At 35.8% G+C, this 22,171-nt stretch overlaps 1 protein-coding gene across 1 annotated transcript in view; it reads right to left on the bottom strand.

The window, feature by feature from the left end:
- The window catches only part of EIF5B (eukaryotic translation initiation factor 5B), a 73,271-nt gene that overhangs the window by 7,084 nt on the left and 44,016 nt on the right, over positions 1–22,171 (bottom strand). Inside the window, exons 10-18 of the mRNA XM_012787027.3 lie at positions 17,141–17,427; positions 10,154–10,261; positions 9,854–9,964; positions 8,867–8,934; positions 8,145–8,286; positions 3,453–3,584; positions 2,621–2,803; positions 2,336–2,497; positions 408–539 (exon numbers count right to left, since the gene is read on the bottom strand). Of these exons, the coding sequence (XP_012642481.1) occupies positions 408–539; positions 2,336–2,497; positions 2,621–2,803; positions 3,453–3,584; positions 8,145–8,286; positions 8,867–8,934; positions 9,854–9,964; positions 10,154–10,261; positions 17,141–17,427 (1,325 nt within the window). The remainder of the gene's footprint in view (positions 1–407; positions 540–2,335; positions 2,498–2,620; positions 2,804–3,452; positions 3,585–8,144; positions 8,287–8,866; positions 8,935–9,853; positions 9,965–10,153; positions 10,262–17,140; positions 17,428–22,171) is intronic.

Raw genomic sequence — 22,171 nt, 5'->3', positions numbered from 1 at the left:
TTTGAAACTACAGTGGACTTGGGCCAGCTGCACCTACAAATGGGCAAACAGGCTTTAAAATGATTCCTGGTACCGAGTTAGATTTTTCTTTAGTTCTATTTAGATACCCTAACACATATTTTAGATATGTTAGGGTATCTAAAATATGAGTAAATAATTTCTAGCATTTGATTCATTTTTACTTGAATAATATGCACATTTCAGAATTCTTGAGTACATAAATATTTACGCCAATTCCAATGATTGTGAAAACTGAATTTTAAAGCATCAAGTTTATGAAGAGGCCAACAGCCAACACATTTCGCAAAGACAAAGGTGCCTATTTTATTCCCCATCCCTAGCGTGTGCACTGTTGACACGCCAATATTAAAATAGCTTTGGAGAAAAAAAATTTAAAATGAACTTACCTTAAGAACAGGGATTTCATCTTCTTTATAAGCCACCAGGAGGGGTAAACCGGCCAATGTTTTCTCCAGGTCTTTTCCAAGAATCTTTACCCCCTGAGCTGCTTCTACTTCTTTATGCTTTTCATACTGGTTCTACAAAAATAAAAGACATTTGTTACCATATTTGAAAAGTAATTAGTATTAGGGGATGACCTAAGAGACAATATTTTCATGAACTTGGATAAAAGAAAGATTTCTTAAACTAGACTCAAAAAGCAATAAATAAAAAGCAACAAAATAAAAGAGTGGTAAGTCCAACATCAAAATTAAATATTTCCATTTCTCAAAATACCATAGAAAAGGTAAAAAGACAAGTCACGGAGTAGAAGATATTGCAGCACACACAAATAGACTAATATCCTGAATATATAAACAACTCCCATAAATCTATAAGAAAGACAATGCAGGAAAAAAAATGTGCATTTCATAAAGGAGTAAATAAAAAACATAAAATTATGATCAGCCATTAATAATTAAGCAAATGCAAACTGAAACAGCAATGAGCTACACACCCAACAGATGGCAAAAATTTTTAAATATGACATCAAAGAGCTGGTGAAGATGTAAAACAATGAAAACTAAAATACCACAGTTGAGAGTCTAACTGGTTACACTCATTGTGGATAGCAGTGGCCTTATCTAGGAAAACTGGAACGAACGACGCCTACATGATGACTCAGCAGCTTACTCCCAGCTATCACACCCCAGCGAAATAACTGCACTAAGAGGTGTACAAGAATGTCCACAGCAGCAGCGTCAGTAATAGCAAAAATAAAAAACTGGAGATAGCTTACATTTTCCATCAACAGGAGAACAGATAAACCATGACAGTGTCACACAATGAAATATAAATCTTAAAATTACTTGTTGACTGAAAGAAGCCAGATATGAAAGTACACACCAAAAATAACTCCATTTCTATCAAGACCACAGATATTTTTAGGGATTCACTTTCAGATATGAAAACTACAAAGAAAAGCAAGGATGTTAGTTACTATCATAAAAATGCAACTGTGGTTAACTCTTAGGGAGGAGAAGGGAGCTAGAATCAGGAAGAAAGCAGGGTGCCACTGATGTTCTGATTTTACATCTGGTTGTTTCCTAAAAATCTGCTAAACTTTTCTTCTGTATTTTATGTATTCTTCAGTATAAATATATTATTTCAAAATTTAAAATGCTAATGAAAAACTATGGTTGACCCTTGAAGAACACAGGTTTGAACTGCATGGGTCCACTTACACTTGGATTTTCTTCTGCTACTGCCACCCCGGAGACAGCAAGACCAACCCCCCTTCTCCTCTTTCTCCTCCTCCTCCTCAGCCTACTCAACATGAAGATGACAGGGATAAAGACCTTTATGATGATCCATTTCCACTTAATGAATAGTAAATATACTTTCTCTTCCTTATGATTTTCTTAATATACTTTTTTTTCTCTAGCTTACTTTGTTATAAGAATATAGTATGCAATACATACAACATAATAAATATGTGATAATAGACAATTTATGTTATTGGTAAGGCTTCTGGTCAGCAGTAGGCTACTAGTAGGGTTTTGCAAGGAGTCAAAAGTGATTCACGGAATTTTGACTGCTCAGGGGGTCAGTGCCCTTAAACTTCTATGTTATTTAAGGGGTCAGCTGTAATTAGCAGTGTTACCAAAAAAATGTAGTTTAATTTTTAGGAAAGGCCTAGTCTAGATAAATAGGTACTTTCACACATCTCCACTCTGACAGACCGGCCCTCCTGTATGACATCTAAAATAAAACAGGGTGAGAGATGTATGTGCTGTATATTAAGTCAAACAGCTTTCAGAGTGAGAAAACAACCTTCTAAGCAGAACTTATGAGCACTGTACAAGTCCCCACATGCCAATGCTTACCAGCTTACCTTCACTCGTAATTCCTTCATAGGAGGAGGTAAGAGAAGGCCTCGAATCTGAGTTACAATGGGCCCTTCTACTCCAGGAACAATGATTGTATCTCCTTCCTTCAAACGCCCATTGATCAATATAACATCTATAGTCGTGCCCATCCCTGGGAGAGCTTTAACCTAAAAGACAGACATTATTGAAAAGAGAAATATATACAATGCACCACATTCACTAAGTCTAAAACATCCCCCAGCTAAGCAACCTATTAACAAAAAGGCATTAACTGAAAAGCTGATCATTACCTCCATCACCTGTGCTCTCAGCTCTTCACAGTGTGCAAGTCTCTTGCTCAGCATGGTCTGAGTTAACTCAACAAGAAGGTAGATCAGACTTCCCATGCCATCACCAGTATGTGCAGAGGTAGGTACCAAGGACACAAAAGTGCGGGGATCTTTATTCTCATAAAACAAAGCAGCATTCAAACCCTAGAAACAAAAATCATTCCAAAACACCAAGTTGTGAAAGGATCTCTGGAATAGGCATGACTAACTAGAACCTAGATGAGCAAATGGCTAATAATTCTAAAACTCCTCAGAATTACTGAGGAGTTTTATTCAATTTTTAAAACTCTGCTTTTTTAAAACACTGCTTTTTTAAACTTTAAAAAATTTTTAAAACTCTTCATGTTGAGTAGGCTGAGGAGGAGGAGGAGAAAGAGGAGGGGGGGTTGGTCTTGCTCTCTCCGGGGTGGCAGTAGCAGAAGTTTTAAATTTTAAAAATTTAAAAATGTTATTAAATTTTTAATTTAAATTTTTAAATTAAAATTTTTAATTTATTAAATTATTACAGCACTCTAAAAATGGTTATGTATATCTTGTGGGTATTAATTATATTGCAGAAAAGTACTTTCTAAGTCAATCTGATTTTCTAAATTAAAACATTCATATTGAAGACAGATCTCTGAAATATTAACTTTCTGATATTAAAAAGGAAAACATAAAATAAAAACACTAATTGCCATCAATAGAGAAAAAAACCTATTAATGAAAATGCTGACTTCATTATAAAGACAATGTAATAAAAGAAAAAATGTTCTATGAGACAGACGTCATAAAGAAGGAAAAGCTTTCTTACCTGCTGTGCAAATTCCACAATAATAGCCTTTGCTCGTTCCTCAAATTCATCTTTTGTATTCTTTTTCTGCTTCTTTAAAGTAGCAGCTACATCAGAGTCAGGACTCTTTTTCCAATCATATAACCTGTCAATCTGAAAAAGTTTTTTATAAGAAATATCTCTAGGCCAGGCGTGGCGGCTCACACCTGTAATCCTAGCACTCTGCCTAGCACTCTAGGAGGCCGAGGCGGGCAGATTGCTCGAAGTCAGGAGTTCGAAACCAGCCTGAGCAAGAGCAAGATTCCGTCTCTACTATAAATAGAAAGAAATTAATTGGCCAACTAATATATATAGAAAAAATTAGCCGGGCATGGTGGCACATGCCTGTAGTCCCAGCTACTTGGGAAGCTGAAGCAGTAGGATTGCTTGAGCCCAGGAGTTTGAGGTTGCTGTGAGCCAGGCTGACGCCACAGCACTCACTCTAGCCTGGGCAACAAAGCAAGACTCTGTCTCAAAAATAAAGGGAGAAAAGGGAGAGGAGAAGGGAGGGAAGAGAAGAGGAGAGGAGAGGGGAGGAGAGAAAAGGGAGAGGGGCGGAGAGGGGAGAAAAATAGAAATATCTCTAAAAAGTTCAGAGCATACAAGAATTTAAGATTAATAGCTCCAGAAAATTCCTAACACATATCATATAATAAGGAAGAGTATGAATTACATATTTTATTGTAAAAAATGCCCCTTATAGACTGCTTAACTGCATCCCCTCTTAAATTAGAAACTGCTGAGGTACCATGCTGTTCTTGTTAGCCTCCAAGTTCCTAAGTGGCTACCCTTTGTTTGCAAAAGACAAGATCCTAGAATTATCCTATGACCATGAACATACGTTGCTGGAATTCCAAAAGAGTTTTATAAAATTGTAGACAGGAACAAGGATTAATTCTAGCAAGTACCATCACCAGAAAATTATATACGAAAAATTTTAAAATTAAACATTTACACCTATATGTTTGGATGGTGGCATACACCTGCAGTCCAAGCTACTAGGGAGGCTGAGGCAAAAGAAATACTTGAGCCCAGGAGTTTGAAGCTGCAGTGAACTATGACTGTGCCACAGCGCCCACCCTGGGCAACAGAGTGAGACCCTATCTCAAAAGAAAAACAAACAAACTCCAAAAACCTAAAAACAGATGATCGATCCCAACATAAAAGCTAAAATTATTAAACATCTAGAAACACTGGAAAATTTTTTAATAGACAGGGTAGGAAAAGATTACTTATATAAACCACAAGAAACACAAGTCATAAAAAAATCGAATTTCACTGAAGTTAGATAGAAATTTGTTCTCTTAAAAATATATGATCAAGAAAATGAAAAACCAAGTCCTAGACTACAAGAATATATCTGTAATACATATAACTCATAGAAGAATTATATCAACATATAAAAAACTCTTAAAGCAATAAGACAAACTAGCAGCAATCCAATAAATAGCAAAAGATTCTGAACATATTCTTCAAAGAAATAGAGATACTGTCATCTCCATAAGCACAAGTGCATGAAAAGATACTCAAATCTACTAGTGGCAGAAACGCAAATTAAACCACAATAATTTAGTGCTGAACACTTACTAGAATGCTAAAGGTAGGTCAAAGTATCGGCAAAAATGTACAGAAACCAGAACTCTCAATAGATAAATATAAAGTGTGGTATTATCCAGATAATGAAATATTACTCATCAATAAAAATGAAAACCCTATCATACATAGAACATGAATAAAGCTATAATAATGTGAATTTAAAAAAATGCCAAACTCAAAAGATTACATATTGTATGATTCCATACAGGGGTGGAGAACCTGTGGCCTGGATCCTTGAGGAATGTGGCCCAAAGGATTTGTTCTGTAAGGTTTGGTTTCAGTCAAGAGGCCGAACTTAGGGATCTGAAGGGCCACATGTGGCCTTGAGGCTGCAGGTTTTTCACCCCTGAGTAGTTGTGGTTACATGTGTGTATAAAGCTGTCATAACACATTAACATGTATGCTCAGAATGGAGTGCATTTTCTTATACAGGCACCACAGAGATATTGCAGGTTCAGTTCCAGACCACAACATAAACTGAATATCGCAATAAAGTCATACAAACTTTTTGGTTTCTCAGTGTATATCTGTTCACACTATACTGCAGTCTGTTAACTGTGAAATACCATTATGTCTACAAAAACAATATGCATATCTTAATTAAAAAAGACTTTATTGCTGCTCAGTACTGTGGCTCACATCTGTTATCCTCAAGAGACTGACATAGGAGGATGGCTTGAGCCTAGGAGTTTGAGATCAGCTAGGGCAACATGGTGAGTCCCTGGTCTCCATGCTGCCCAAGGTGGTCACGAACTCCTAGCCTCAAACAATACTCCTGCTTTGGCCTCCTAAATTACAGGCGTGAGCCACCATACACAACCCCAAGAGAACTTCTTTCAAAATTGGAGTCAATCCTCTCAAAACCTGCCACTGCTTTATCAAATAAGTTTATGTACTATTTTAAATCCGTTCTCATCATTTCAACAATGTTCAGTGTCTTCACCAGAAGTAGATTCCACCTCAAGAAACCACTTTCTTTGCTCATTCATAAGAAGCAACTTATTAAAGTTTTATCTTAAGATTGTAGCAATTCAGTCCCACCTTTAGGCTCGACACTTCCCATCCTAGTTCTCTTGCTATTTCTACCACATCTGCAGTGACCTTCTCCACTGAAGTCTTAAACCTGTCAAAGTCATCCATGGTGGCTGGAACCAACTTCTTCCAAATTCCTGTTAATGTTGATATTTGGACCTCCTCTCATGAATCATAAATATTTTTAATGGCAGTAAGAATGGTGAATCCTTTCCAGAAGGTTTTCAATTTATTTTGCCCAGATCCATCAGAGGAATCAATATCTATGGCAGCTATAGCCTTATAAAATGCATTTTTTTAAAAAATTTTTATTTTAGATACAGGGTCTCACTCTGTTGCACAGGCTGGATGATAGTATGATACATACCTCTCTATACTCTTAAACTCCTAGGGTCAAGGGATCCTCTCATCTTAGCCTCCTGAGTAACTGGGACTACAGTCATACCACCATGCCAGGCTATTTTTATTTGTTTTCAAAGATAGGGTCTCACTATGTTGACCAGGCTGGCCTCTCACTCCCAGCCTCAAGTAATCCTCCCCACCTAAGCCTCAAAGTAAAATACATTTCTTAAAGACGACGACATCATTGAAAGTCAAAAAACTCCTTGATCCATGGGCCGCAGATAGGATGTTGTGTTAGCAAGTGTGAAAAACAACATTAACTTCCTTGTGCATCTCCATCAGAGCTCTTGGGTGACCAGGAGCACTGTCAATGAGCAGTGATATTTCAAAAGGAATCTTTTTTTCTGAGCAGGTCTTACCAGTGGGCTTAACATATTTAGTAAACCACACTGCAAACAGATGTGCGATCATCCAGAATTTGTTGTCCCGTTTAGACAGCCCAGGCAGCATAGATTTAGCATAATTCTTAAGGGCCCTAGGGATTTTGGGAATAGTACATGAGCACTGGCTTCAACTTAAAGTCACCAGCTAGCTGCATTAGCCCCTAACAAGAGAGTCAGCCTGTCCTTTGAACCTCTGAATCCAGGTATTGACTTCTCCTCTATAGCTATGAAAGTCTTAGATGCATCTTCTTTCAATAGAAGGCTATTTCTACATTGAAAATCTATTGTTCAGTGTAGCCACCTTCATCAACGATCTTGGCTAGATCTTCTGGATAACTTGCTGCAGCTTCTCCAGGTGAAGCACTTGCTGCTTCACCTTATACATTTACATTATAGAGACAGCTTCTTTCCTTAAACCTCAGGAACCAACAACCTCTGCTAGCTTCAAACTCTTCTGCGGCTTCTTCACCTCTCTCAGCCTTCACAGAACTTAAAGAGAGTCAGGGCCTTGCTCTGGATTAGGCTTTGGCTTAAGGGAATGTTGTGGCAGGTTTAATCTTCTATCCAGATCACTAAACTTTGTTTATAGCAAATAATAAGGCTGTTTTACTTTCTTATCATTTGTATGTTCACTGGAGTGTCACTTTTAATTTCCTTCAAGAACTTTTCCTTTGCATTCACAACTTGGCTGTTTGGCAGAAGCAGTCTTGTTTTCAGCCCAACTCAGTTTCTGACATGCATTCCCCACTAAGCTTAATCACTGGTAGCTTTTGACTTAAAAGTGAGAGATCTGTGACTCTTCCTTTCACTTGAACACTTAAATGCCATTATATGGTTATTAATTGACCTAATTTCAATACAGTTGTGTCAGAGAGAGCAGGGAAGCCCACGGAGAGGGAGAGAGACAAGGAAACAACTGGTCAGTAGAGCAGTCATAACATACGAAACATTTATTAATTAAATCTGCTGCTTTTATAAGGGTGTGGTTCGCAGTGCTCCAAACTAACTATAATACTAACAACGATCACTAATCACAACAGATATGGTAATAATGAAAAAGCTGAAATATTGCAAGAATTACCAAAATGTGACAGAGAGACATGAAATGAGCACATGCTGGTTGGAGGGGAGGAATATCTACAAAGCACAATAAAGCAAAGCATAATATGATGAGGTTATGCCTGTATGTTATACATTTTTTAATCACAAAAAACTTAAGGAATATGTTTTCTCAATTAAATTCTTTAAAAGGAATGCTTACCTTATTGAGTGCCACAATGAAGGGGCATTTTTTAGATTTGAGAAGGTTGATGGATTCAATTGTCTGGGGCTCCAAACCATGCATAATATCTACAACTAAAATGGCGATATCACAAAGAGAGCTTCCTCTGTTTCTCAGATTACTGTTAAAAAGAAGGAAATATTTATAAATAGAAAACCTTAAAATTAATGCTTCTCTTAAACTTAAAATTTTAATTTCTTTGTAAAACCAAACAAAATAAAACGAACAAAACGAAGTACATGCATTAAACTGCTCAAGTACCATTAGCCCTTAACTTGCCAAATGCTCCTCTAATACTGAATCAACATCAGATGGGATGAGTTAGTTTTAGAAGTAACTAATATTTCTGCTCATTTTACTCTCCAAGTTTTTTGTGTTAAAGAATATGGCCAAGAGACAACAGTGTGATATTCCACCTGTAATGGGCTTCACAGGAGATAGGCCAAGTATGTATTAGAATGTGCTCTGCATTCCACATTAAGGTGGTGCTCTTTCAAGGCTTTAGAAAAGACTTTCCTCTACAAAAAACAAACGGGGGGGGGGGGGGGGGGGAACAGTGCTACTAAATCAAGGAGGCTCAGAAAAGGTTTGGCAGTTACTGGGACCAAATCACTACCAAAAGGTTAATGACTCCAGTAAACTTGTAGACTTAATGGCTTCAAGCAGTTCGCTTGATGAGCAGAGAATCAAACTGGTCTTACCTGAAAGACTCATGCCCAGGAGTATCAATAATCAGCATTCCTGGAATCCGCACATTCTCCCTATCAAACTAGAAACAGTGGGGGAAAAGTGCAAAGCTTAAGAACATCATGTCGAACAATAAAAGCTTCTTTACAAAACAATTCTTCTGCCATAAAAACTTAAAAAAAATCACCACTCCCTTTTCCATATGAACAATTTTAAAAATAGTGAGTTAGTCAATCAGCAAAGAATAATGGTTAATATTTTCATTAATATCAAAAGGAGTTTTGGGAAAAAAAGAAATGAGAAAATATCTTTGTTAATGTCTTGAAACTGATATTATCAGTTAAAGTTAAGTTAAAGCAGTTAAGTTAAAGCAGATTATTAAGTGGTGACACAAAGAGTAATCATCTGAGATTATAAAAAGCTGACATGCAAGAGGTGGTTCTCAGTATTTGGAAAATGTATCTGGTCCAATTTTAAAGCAATTCTAAACTCTCAAAAACATCCCAAAATTATGTTATCTAGAAAATTTACCACATTGATGAAAAGTGTTGCATGATAAATGCATACCCTTCTACATTCAAATAATGTCATAAACACTCAATTTTCTGGACCAACCACATAAATGAATGGAAACATTACAACAGAACCCATTTGGACCCTACCTTTTTAATGTAAAAAGTAGCAATGACCAACAAATGTCACACGCACAACTTCCTTACTATGCTTACCATAATCTTTGCTAATCCTCAAATGATTTCTCAAAATTTTATCTCCTGGTCTATGTCACAATGATTCAAATATAAAAAGTTTCAAATCTGTATTCTGGTGGCCTTAAATCAACATTCAGCGAGTACCATAATTATTTCCATTTCAGTGTACTGAATGCAAACAGTAAATAATTTCAATTGTCATAGAGGCAAACTAGTGCATATTATGAATGGCAAGCTTATCAGATGTTATACCAGAGACAGATTAAAACATATGAAATACAATGTACTTACATTTTTAATCATCTTAGTCTGTTCATTAATAGCTTCGAGAGGAACATTGGTGGCCCCAATTTGCTGTGTAATACCACCCGCTTCACCATCTTGAACATGCGTGTGACGAAGCTATGAAAACACAGCAAATTCAGATTGGTATTTTGATGTTGAAAAGAAAGAAGCAAAAGCAATAAGAAATTAGCAACATATTTATTGTAAATAAAATTTCCTATATGTTCTTTAGGCCTTTAAAGATTTTATATAAAGTAGTATTCACTTATTTTTAAAGTTATATAAATGCATACAATATTTTCTTACTTTATCTAGAATTTTTGTCTTCCCTGTGTCCACATGTCCAAGTACACAGATAACAGGGGCTCTTAGCTTTTCAGTATTTACATTTTTACTATGTTCAAGTCGCCGTTTCTAGAAATAAAAAAAAACAAAACACAAAATTAAATATTTCAAATCCTCGCTATCCTTATTGTCTTTTAAATTATTTTGCCTTGGCAAGAGAACACCACAACCTGTTTCAAAGTTCTTTCTTGATTTGACTACATATAATTGCATCTTAAAATGTGAACTTTACAATCTAATTCCTATCATAACACCTTTGGACAAGGAAAATTCTGTTTAGGTTGCATTTTAGAGTAGTACTGCTGAATGTGAATAGGAATGGGGGTAAATAAAGCATGACTATAAACTTTCTGAACACTTTTGTACACAGCTGCTTTAAGGGAACATAATGAATAGAAAAGGAAACAATCATCCCATCATACTGAGTATATAATACAATCCTTAATTTATGTGAGTGCTTATATAAAACAAGTTAAACTGTTACATTTTTAAAAATTCACTGAAACCTAAGAATCGTAAAAAATTTTTAAAACAATTTATTTCACACTTCTGTCCAATGTACAAATGTTATAAAATCTCCCGATGCTGAGAGCGTTTGTTTAAGCCTTAGCATTTCCTGCATTTACAAGGCACTACTACTTCCATGGAGGGAGTAAGTATGAGACAGTTTTTCCTTGAACCACAATGTGTTTCTTTATAGCATTTACCTAAATACTTCAGCTTTCTGAGGACCAAACAAAAACACATGCCAGCACAGTTCTTTGAAATGACAACCTTTCAAGTACAATAAAACTGACACTCAAATGAGATAGACTTTTTCATCAAAACTGTGGAGTAATGCCATTTACAAAACTATTTTCCATCTAAAAACCATTTTTGTAAGAGCTTTTTACTTTCATTTCTAGCACTAGACACTAGATTTTTCTGTAGAAACTGGACTAAAAAAGTTTTTCGAATGTCAGGAGATGTAAGTGATGAGCACAAAGTAGGACTTATTTACTAGCAAAGAGTAGTACAGAACCTCACAGTATGTACAACTCAAAATCTAACATCATGACTTTAGTTAGGATTTGATATGGCTTGAAAAATTACCTCTCTTTCCCACAGATGGTGAAGTTTAAAATCTTCTGGAGTGCAATGAGGTACAGACTTTAACTCAGAAATGCTACCTCTAGCTAGGTATTTACACTGAAGCAATGACAGGAAAAGTACACAAATATGTACATGCACAATAGTGTTTGTTCATTTCAATATTGTTTATAATAGTGAAAATTTATAACCACTTTATGTTCTTTAGTTTGGGGATTTCTCAATGAGCTTCTAAAACCCCAGAGCTTATACCTATCTGAATCATCTAGGTAGAGACCCCTCTCCAAAATGGAGATTCTGACCCAGGAATTTGGAGTGAATTTCATAAAATCATAATTAGCAAGGTTTGGGATCCAAGAAGTTTGTTATGGACTGAACCTTTTCCCAAAATTCATAACCTGAAGTCCTAATCCCCAATGTGACTGCATTTGGGGATAGGGCCTTTCAGAAGGTAATTAAGATTAAATGAGATCATAAAGGTAAAGGACTAGGCCTGGTGTCCTTATAAAGAAAAGGAAGTGACACCAGAGATCACTCTCTCTCCCCACATATGCACAGACGAAAGGCTATGTGAGGACATAGCAAGAAAGCAGGTGTCTGCACACCAGGTAAAAAAGCCCTCATCAGAAACTAACCCTGGTACCCTGATATTGAACTTCTAACCTCAAGAACTGTGAGAAAATAAATTTCTGCTTTTTAAGTCACCTGATCTTTTTTAGGTATTTTGTGATAGCAGCCCAACCAGAATAATACAAAGTTAAATTTGGATCCTTCTATAAAACTGAATACAAAATATAGCTGTTAATAATAAACATTTGAGGCAGGACTTCTTGGAAAGCACAATGAGGAGCTCTGCAAATCCTATCCCCAAAAAGAAATTATAAATGTGGAAAAAACGGTTAAAGGCAACCACTTAAAGACTCTAGAAATTGGCCAAAGGCATATAACAAATTGAGAAACATGTAATTCAAGAAAATCTGGCCCTCAGTAGGAGAGATGGAAGCATGTGAAGCTTTGGTCTGGGACTGTTCCATTACACTCCGCCCACTCCCACATTTCCATGAAACAGAAGTGATATAGGACACAGGGACAAGGAATTTCATGCCCTAGGGCACTGTCAAAAGCAGCAGCATTTCATTGGCAAATGAAGACTAAAATCACAGCTAAACTAAGATCTTGATACCTGTGGGGCAAGAGGTAACCTGAGAAATCAGCTAGGAACTTAACAGGGAGGTCTGTGAAGACAGACAGTCATGATAGGTATTGTTAATGTTATTAGAGACAAGACAGATTTACATTCTCAGAAAGATGTAACAAGGATAAGCATACATACTTAATTAACTGGGCTCCAAATGACATGAAGAAGAAACTGACAGCACTGAAAGGAGAAATACACAATTCGACAAAAAAATCTGGGAACTTCCATAATGGACAGAGAAAAACTACACAGTGAAGTATTTAAGTATAGAGAAAATTTGAACTCCATCATCAACCAACTTGATGAAACTGAACACTGATCCCACTTATAGCAGAATTGAACAATTATTTCTAAATGCATAAAAATTATTCTCTACGAGAAACCATATGTTAGGGGATAAAATAAGTTTTAATTATTTTAAAATGACTGACACTACACAAAGCGTATTCTTTGGCCACAATAGTCAGGATTTAGAATTAACAACAGAAGGAAATTTGGGAAATGCATAATACTTGAAATATAATAAAGCACTTCTAAATACCACATAGGTCAAAGAAGCAATTGTATGGGAAATTAGAAAATATTTTGAGCAGAATAAAATAAAAAAAGACATAGAATTTTCTGGGATGCAGCTAAAGCAGTACTTAGAGGGAAATTGGTCATTTAAATGCCAACATAGTTTTGCAAAGAAAAAAGTCTCAAATCAGTAATATCTAAGCTGTCATTTTGAGATGTTAGCAAAAAAAGAAACTAAACCCAAACTCAACAAAAAGCATATAAAATAACAAAGAACAGAATAAAAATCACTTTAGAATAAAAATGAATTAAAGAAAAAACAGAAAGAGAAAACTCAATGAAATCAAAAGTTGGGCCTTTGAAAAAATTAAAAACATTGAAAACCTTTAGCTAGATAGACCAAGATCACCAGACCAAGACCACAGATCACCAAAAACAGAATAGCAAGAGAGAGTACCACAACTGATCTTACAGAAACTTAAATTATTATAAAGGGATACTATGAACAAGTTTATACCCACAAATTGGGACAACTTAGATGAAACACACTATTAGAAAGACAAAAATTATCAAGAATGACTAAAGAGGAAATAAAAAATCTGAAAAGCCAGGCATGGTGACTTACACCTTATAAACCCAACACTTTGGGAGGCTGAGCCAGGAGGATCACTTCAAGTGAGGCCAGAAGTTTGAGACCACCCTGGGCAATACAGCGAGACCCCCGTTTCTATAAAAAATAAAAAAATTTAGCCAGGTGTGGTGGTGTGTGCCTGTAAGTACCAGCAGAGGCAGAAGGATTTATTGAGCCCAAGAGTTTGAGGTTGCAATGAGCTATGATGCCACTTCACTCTAGTCCAAGCAACAGAGCAAAACTGTCTCCAAAACAAAACAAAAATAAAAGTCTGAATAAATCTGTAACAAGAAATTGAATTAGCAATTTTTAAATCTTCCCATTAAAAAAACTCTATTAGTAAATTCTACCAAACATTTAAAATAATAATACAATCCCTCACAACACTTGGAGAAAATACTTCCCAACTAATCCTATCATCACCAAAGCTAGACAAACACCATAAGAAAAGGAAGCTACTGATAAATATCCCTCATGAACACAGATCCCAAAATCCTCAACAAAATATTACCAAATTAAATCTAGTAACATGCAGAGCAGATTATATAGCATGACCAAGTGGGATTTATCTCAAGAATGCAAGATTAATTTAATATTTGAGTATCAATTGATATAACAGACATATTAATACAACAAAGGAAAAAAAATCTCAATAGATGTATGAAAAGCATCCATCACCCATTCATGACAGAAATTCTCAAAAAACTAAGAACAGAAGGGAATTTCTTCAAACCAATAAAGAACATTTAAGAAAAACCTATAGCTAACATCATAGTTAATGGTAAAAATCTGAATGCGTTATTGGGAACAAGGCAAGTATGTCTGCTCTTACCACTTCTTTTCATCCTTATATTGTTCCGGCCAGGAAAATCAGGCAAGAAAAAGAAACAAGAAACAATCACATTGGAAAGGAAGTAGTAAAATTCTCTTTAACAGACATGATCCTGATTATACTAAGGAATCCGTGAAAAACTATTAGAGTAAAAAAAATTAAGTATAGTTGTTAGATACAAGACCTACAAAAATCAGTTGCATTTCTTTATATTAATAATGAAGAAATTTTTTTTAATTAATTAAAAAATCCCACTCACAATAGCATCAAAAAGAAAGTGTGGTACTGGCAAAAGAATAGATATGCAAATGAATGAAAAAGAACTAAAAATCCAAAAATAACCCTCACATTTCTAACCAACTGATGTATCAAAGACGTCAGGACATTTCAATGGGGAAAGGACGCTCTTTTCAACCAACAGTGTTGGCTGAAATCAAATAATAAAAAATGAATTTAGTCTCTTATATCATACATAATAACCATCTGAAAATAGATCATACAGCTAAAGACATAATGAGCTAAAGGTCTTTAACTTTTCAAAGAAAACATGGGACAAAATATTCATGACCTTGGGTTAGGCAAAGATTACTTCAATAGAACACCAGAACCATGTTCTATAAAAGAAAAAACTGACAAATTGGATGTTATCAAAATTATAAACTTATGCACATCAAAAAATGATTAAGAAAACGAACTCTTAAAACTCAATAAAAAGACAAATTACATAAATAAAAGGGGCAAAAATTCTGAATGGATTTTTCACCAACAAACAAAGAAATGGCCAAGAAGCACCCAAAGAAATGTTGAACAACATGGAAATACAAATTAAAACCATAATGAGGTACTAAAATGGCTATAATTGAAAAGCCAGACAAGAGTTAGAATGCAGAGAAACTAGAACTCTCAAGTGGTAGAAATCTACAATTGTGCAGCCACTTTGGAAAACAGCAGTTTCTGAAAAAGTTAAACACATATTTAACATGCAATTCAGCAACTTCACTCCTAGGAATTTATCCAAAAGAAATGGACACATATGTCCAGGCCAACTCATACAAGAATGTTTATAACAGCACTATTCTAAATAGCCAAAAAATAGAAACAAATCAAATGTCCTTTAACTAGTGAATGGATAATAAAATGTGGTATGTTCATACAACAAAACACTATTTGGCAATTAAAAAGGAACAAAGTATTGATACATGCTACAACATAAATGAACCTCAAAAACGGTGTGAAAGAAGCCAAACACAGAAAACCACATATTGCATGACTGCATTTATTTGAAATTTCCAGAAAAGACATATCTACAGAGATAAAGTAGATTAGTAGTAGTTGCCTACGGCTGGTCATGGGGAATGACTGCAAATTGGCATAAGATATTTTTTTGAGGTGATGGAAATATTCTAAGGTTAGGTAGGGGTGACTGTTGCGTAACTCTGTAAATTCACAAAACATCACTGAATTATATACTTAAAACAGGTTCAATCTGATGGTATGTAAATCATACCTCAACAAACCTGCTTCAAAAACTGCTTACAGATAGGAGGTCCACAGCATATTGTTATGTAAAAAAAGAATACATATCTAAAAAAACTTCTCTTATTTTTAATTACACATTTTAAAAAACTTGAAGCTCATATAGAGAACTATTAAAAATTTAGGGAGTAGGATAATGAGGGAACTTTTACTTTCTACTTTACACCCATTTTGTTTTTATATCAGCAACACAGTACAAATATTCCATCACTCTCTCAAACATGGGTGTAAAGCAAGGAAGCTGGTTTGAGTAGGTGCTGAGGGAAGAGACAGAGTCATTACTGGAGAAAGGGAGAATCCTCCTGGCATCTAGTGGATAGAGGTCAGGGATGCTGTTCAATATCCTCCAATGAAGAGGACAGGCCCCCACAACAAAGAATTATGTGGCCCCAAAATGTCAACAGTGCTAAAGTAGAAAAACCCTAACTGAGAACAGATCCTATTAAGCCTTTAGAAATTCAGATAATTTATCCCTATCTAGATTTTATAGAAGAAAAGGCAAATGCTGATACATAGGTATTAAAAAAATTGAAAAATTAATTATACATGAAAAGATGATGAAAAGGAAAGCTAAAATAGTTTTTCACTTTAAAATAGTTTAATGTCCTCAAGCAAACTAGTTTTTAATGTATTATTTACACTAAGCTGACAGAATTAAAGTAAACTTTCCTTGAAGTCCACTGCATTAACTAGGAAAAATATAGAAAGCCCACTAGGTAGGAGACTTCACTAAATAGAAACTTCATCAACCCACCAGATTTAAACTGTAGTGATCAGATGCATCACACTGACTAACCTAAATACATGAGACAAACACATAACTCATGTTTACAAGTAGAGGGCATATGTGTGGGATATCTCTGCATACTTACACATCATCATTCAAAGAGCACATTAAAACTTGGAGAAAATGAAAAGAAAAAAAAAAAGATGACATAGTCACTATTATGACTTAGGTAACAGAGAGAGGTCCTTAGGTTAAACTAGTGTCAAAAACCTATTATGTTTCGACATTACAAAAACTGCACAATAGACTATTCTTGAGAGTATTTTTTTTTTAAAGTGCTGTTCAAACCCTTTAGTTGTAGAGTACAATTCTAATGAGCAAAGGAGTGGAGAGAAAAAGTAAAAAGGAAAAGGAAATACCTCAATTCTCCGTTTTGCTTTGTCATAAGCCCTTTCTTCTTTAGTTCGATCGTCATCAGAGTCATATTCAGAGTCTGAGCTCATTTCTTTACTCGGCTTTTTATCTAATGTTTTCCCTGAATCCTTCTCATCTGACACCTTTTCATCTTCCTCATCATCTTCACTGCCTTCACTTTCTCCCTCCTCTTCCTCTTCCTCTTCACTCTCTTCTTCTTCCTCTTCTTCTTCTTCCTCTTCCTCCTCCTCTTCAGGGTTTTCTTTTACTTCTATATGAACTGTGTTTCCTTCTATAGGAAAACAAACATTTTAAAATAAATGAAAGTTAACACTATAGATCTATATCAAGATAAAGTCCTTATAGTAAGAGGAAAAATAGGTTATTAAGAATAAAATGTCCGATTTCCTTAAGTACTAAGTTTAACAGTTGATATTTCTGACATATCACTTTGACATTTTTTGTTATTATTGTGAAAGTACATCCTCCTTCTTTCAAAGGCATGGCTTGGCTTGTGATTATCTTTCAAATTTATTTTTAGAGCAATTTTTGTGAAACCATGGGTAAGACAAAAATTCCATTTATTTTCAAGTATGAGCTCTGTTAGGGAACCAGTATAGCAAAGACAACTCGAAATATCGGCGAAGTGTTTGGGAAGGATGTGGCTAATGAATGCACAGTACACGTTGATGGTTTGAGAAGTTCCATTCTAGTGATTTTAATCTTGAAAATGAGCCACATGGGCAACCTGAGACTGAGGTGGATAACGATGAGCTGAAAGCTGTAGTAGAAGCAAGTCCATCTCAACCTACGCGTGAATTAGCAGACATTGTTACTCCAACAATATTGGACCATTTTGAAACAAATTGGCAAGATAAAGAAGCTGGATAGATGGGTTCCACATGAATTAAATGAGCGTCAGAAGAGAAATCATCTCGAAACTTACCTTTCTTTGCTGTCACGACATAAAGGTAAACCAGTTCTACACACTGTATTGTTATGTGTGATGAAAAATGGATTCTTTTCGACAAACACAAGCATTTGGCACAATGGTTGGAAAAAGACAAAGTGCTGAAGTACAGTCCAAAATCAAATATCCATCAAAAAAAGCTAATGGTATCTGTTTGGTGGTCCAGTGCTAGTATTACTCCAGCTTCGTGAAACCTGGTCAATCGATTACAGTGGATGTCTACTGCAACCAGTTGGATGAAATGATGATGATGCTTGTGATTAGCAGCTGAGATTGGTCACAGAGACAAGCCAATCCTCTTGCAAGACAATCCTTGACCACATGTCGCACAAACAACACTGCTCAAACTGCAGAAGAGGACTTGGAAACTCTGTCATTCACCATGTTCACCAGACCTTGCACCAACTGACTACCACTTCTTTCAGGCTTTGGACCACTTCTTGCAAGGAAAAATACTCAATTCTTAACAAGATATGAAAAACACCTTTGCGATTTCATTGCCACTCGCCCTCCAGGCTCCTTTGCTACTGGCATAAACAAGCTACCATTAAGATGGCAAAACTAAAAAAAAAAAAAAAAAAAGATGGCAAAACTGTGTGCATAGTTTAGGTGCATACTTTGATTGTACTGCTTCTTGTTTGAGATACATTAAACTTTTGATTCAAAATCGGACATCTCATTTGATGACCTAATAACTTTTGGGACCACAAGTGTTTTGAATTTCAGATTGTTTTCATATTTTGGAATATCTGCATTATATACTTAGTGGTTAAGCATCCAAAATGAGCATTTCCTTTCAGTGTCATGTAGTCACAATCAAAAAACTTCTGATTTTAGAGCATCTGGGATTTTTAGACTTTCAGATTTCAGAAGCATAAGCTATAATTAAGACAGTAATATTGTGTTTTCACGCATCACAAATGCAAAATGTTTATCTATATGCTACAATGAAGTCTGTCATTTAACAGTAAAAACCTAAGCAGTAATCCATAATGAAGTTAATAAAAATAATAAGCATTACTAAACCAGGATCCAGAGAACAGAAACCCAGGTAGGTGGAATATGATGTTTAGTGCCACTTTCTGGAGGAGGCAGCTGAAAAGCTAGGCTGCCTCAGTGCTAGGGGGCCAGGCATTGGGAGTCCAACCTACTAAGGATGCAGAGGGTAGGGTGGGCAGACAATGAGTTACACCCTTATTGTGGGGTAATATCCCAAACAGCTGTATCCTAGAAAGGCAAATAAAAAATAAAGAGGCTGCGCGTGGTGGCTCATGCCTGTAATCCTAGCACTCTGTGAGGTTGAGGTGGGAGGAAGGGGCAGGAAGATCATTTGAGTTCATGAGTTCAAGACCAGCCTGAGCAAGAGTGAGATTCCATCTCTACTAAGAATAGAAAGAAATTAATTGGCCAACTAAAAATATATAGAAAAAATTAGCTGGGCATGGTGGTGCATGCCTGTAGTCCCAGCTACTCGAAGGCTGAGGCAGAAGGATTGCTTGAGCCCAGGAGTTTGAGTCTGCTGTGAGCTGGGCTGACCGCACTCTAGCCTAGGCAACAGAGTGAGACTCTGTCTCAAAAAACAAACAAATAAATAAATAGGAAATCCCCATTACTAGCAGATTACCTTCAGATCCCCCCAATTCCAAATCTAGAATAAAATAATTCCACATTGCTAGTTCACTCAGATTCCTAGTGGAAGTATATATATATATATATTGGCTTTGGGGAAAAGATAACATTATCCTTGGCGTCAGAACATTATATTTCTACAGTTCACGAAGTAATTATATCCAGCACAATATATAAAAATGACAAGCCACATGAGGAAAACCAGCATATAAGACAGCCATAGGGCTTCTATATATCGAAGTTATAAAATCAAAATATTAAAATTATTAAAATGACTATGCTTCTAACATTTAGGAAGCAAAAGACAAAGTTAGAAATTTTAGAAGGTAAATAAAAACTATAAAACGTAGTTAAACAGAAATTCGAAAACTGTAAAATACAGGAGAGAAAATTAAGAATTTGAAGGATGGGTGTAAGAACAGAATAGAGAGAAATAAGGAGAAAATTAATAACCTAGAAGACATTCAGGAGAAATAATCCAGAATGAACCCTGAGGCTGGGTGTGGTGGCTCACACCTATAATCCTAGCACTCTGGGAGGCTGAACGGGGAAGATCGCTTGAGGTCAGGAGTTCGAGACCAGCCTCAGTGAGAGCAAGACCCCCGTGTCTCTACTAAAATTAGAAAAACTTAGCCGGGTGGGGGGAGGGGAGGAAATGGGCATTTATTGAAACCTTAAAATCTGTACCCCCATAATATGCCGAAAAAAAAAAAAAAAAAAAAAATTAGCCGGGCATGGTGGTATACACCTGTAAGTCCCTAACACTGGGGAGGCTGAGGCAGAAGGATCACTTAAGCCCAGGAATTTGAGCTTGCTGTGAGCTAGCCTGATGCCATGGCACTCTAGCCCGGGCGACATAGTGAGACTATCTCATAAAAAAGAATCATAAAAACTCAATAGATAAGAAATACAGAAAAGGGGAGGGAAACAATGATACAGTATAAAGGTGTATCATAGGCATAATTGAAATCCTGAGGGAGATAATGGCTCCTAACATTACAAAACTGATAAAAACATAAAACTATATGTGAAGAAAGCCCTACAAGTAGAATAAAAAGAAACCTACTCTAGGCACACCATGACAGAACTGCTGAAAACAAAAGACATGTGAAAAATTCAGGCTGATGCCTGATTTCTCAACAGAAACAATGAAAGCCAAGATAAGGGAACAATAACTTCAAAATGCTCAATAAAATTTCAACCAAGAATTCCTCCTTTAGTAAATATATCCAAATGAAATAAAGATAAAGATATTTTTAAGAAAAGCCAAAATGAAATGTCTTACTCACAGATGCATACTAAAAGAAATTCTAAAAAGTGTTCTTGAAGCAGGAAGAAAAGAAGCACAACAAAATGTCATGAATGTGGGTAAAATTTAAATAATAATGGCTGTATAAGAGTAGTAAGCTAATATACAAGGTTTAAAATAGAGAATAAAAAGCAATGAAGAGCAACAATAATCAAAATTGGGAGTTGGGAAAATGTTGTTCAAGTGCTATAAAATACTTGTATTGTCTGGAGAGAGGGTGATATTAGACATTCTAAATTCAAAGATGCATGTTAAAGCCTGGGGTGGTGGCTCATGCCTGTAATCCTAACACTCTGGGAAGCCGAGGTAGGAGGATCATTTGAGCTCAGGAGTTCAAGACCAGACTGAGCAAGAGTGAGAACCCCTCTCTACTAAAATAGGAAGAAATTAATTGGCCAACTAAAAATATATAGAAAAAAATTAGCCGGGCATGGTACACATGCCGGTAGTCCCAGCTACTTGGGAGGCTGAGGCAGAAGGATTGCTTGAGCCCAGGAGTTTGAGGTTGCTGTGAGCTAGGCTGATGCCACAGTACTCTAGCCTGGGCAAGAGATTGAGACTGTCTCAAAAAAAAAAATAATAATAATAATAGTAATAACACACACACACACATAGAAATAGATATAGATAGATAGAAATTAATTGGCCAACTAAAAATATATAGAAAAAATTAGCTGGGCATGGTGGTGCATGCCTATAGTCCCAGCTACTCAGGAGGCTGAGGCAGGAGGATCACCTGAGCTGAAGAGTTTGAGGTTGCTGTGAGCTAGGTTGACACCACGGCACTCTTATCCTAGGCAACAGAGTGAGACTCTGTCTCAGGGGAAAAAAAAATGCACGTTAAAAATTTCCTAGAATAACCACTAAAAAAATTAGAAAAATATACAACTTTCAAACTCATGTAAAAAGAAAAAAAAACAGAATTAAAAAATCCAGCAATCCAAAAGATGGTTAGAAAGGTAAAAAGAAACAGGAAGAACAAAAAAAGACTTAGTAAGATGAAAACCTTAAAACCAATATACTTCATTAATTATATAAAATGTTAAATGTAATGGGCTAAGTGCTCTACATAAAATATAAAGAATGACAAACGGGATTTCAAAATCTCAACCAGAGTCTTGCTATGGT

The sequence above is a fragment of the Microcebus murinus genome, chromosome 3 (genome assembly GCF_040939455.1).
Source record: "Microcebus murinus isolate Inina chromosome 3, M.murinus_Inina_mat1.0, whole genome shotgun sequence".
Lineage (NCBI taxonomy): Eukaryota > Metazoa > Chordata > Mammalia > Primates > Cheirogaleidae > Microcebus > Microcebus murinus.
This window is presented reverse-complemented; position numbering and strand designations above follow the sequence as displayed.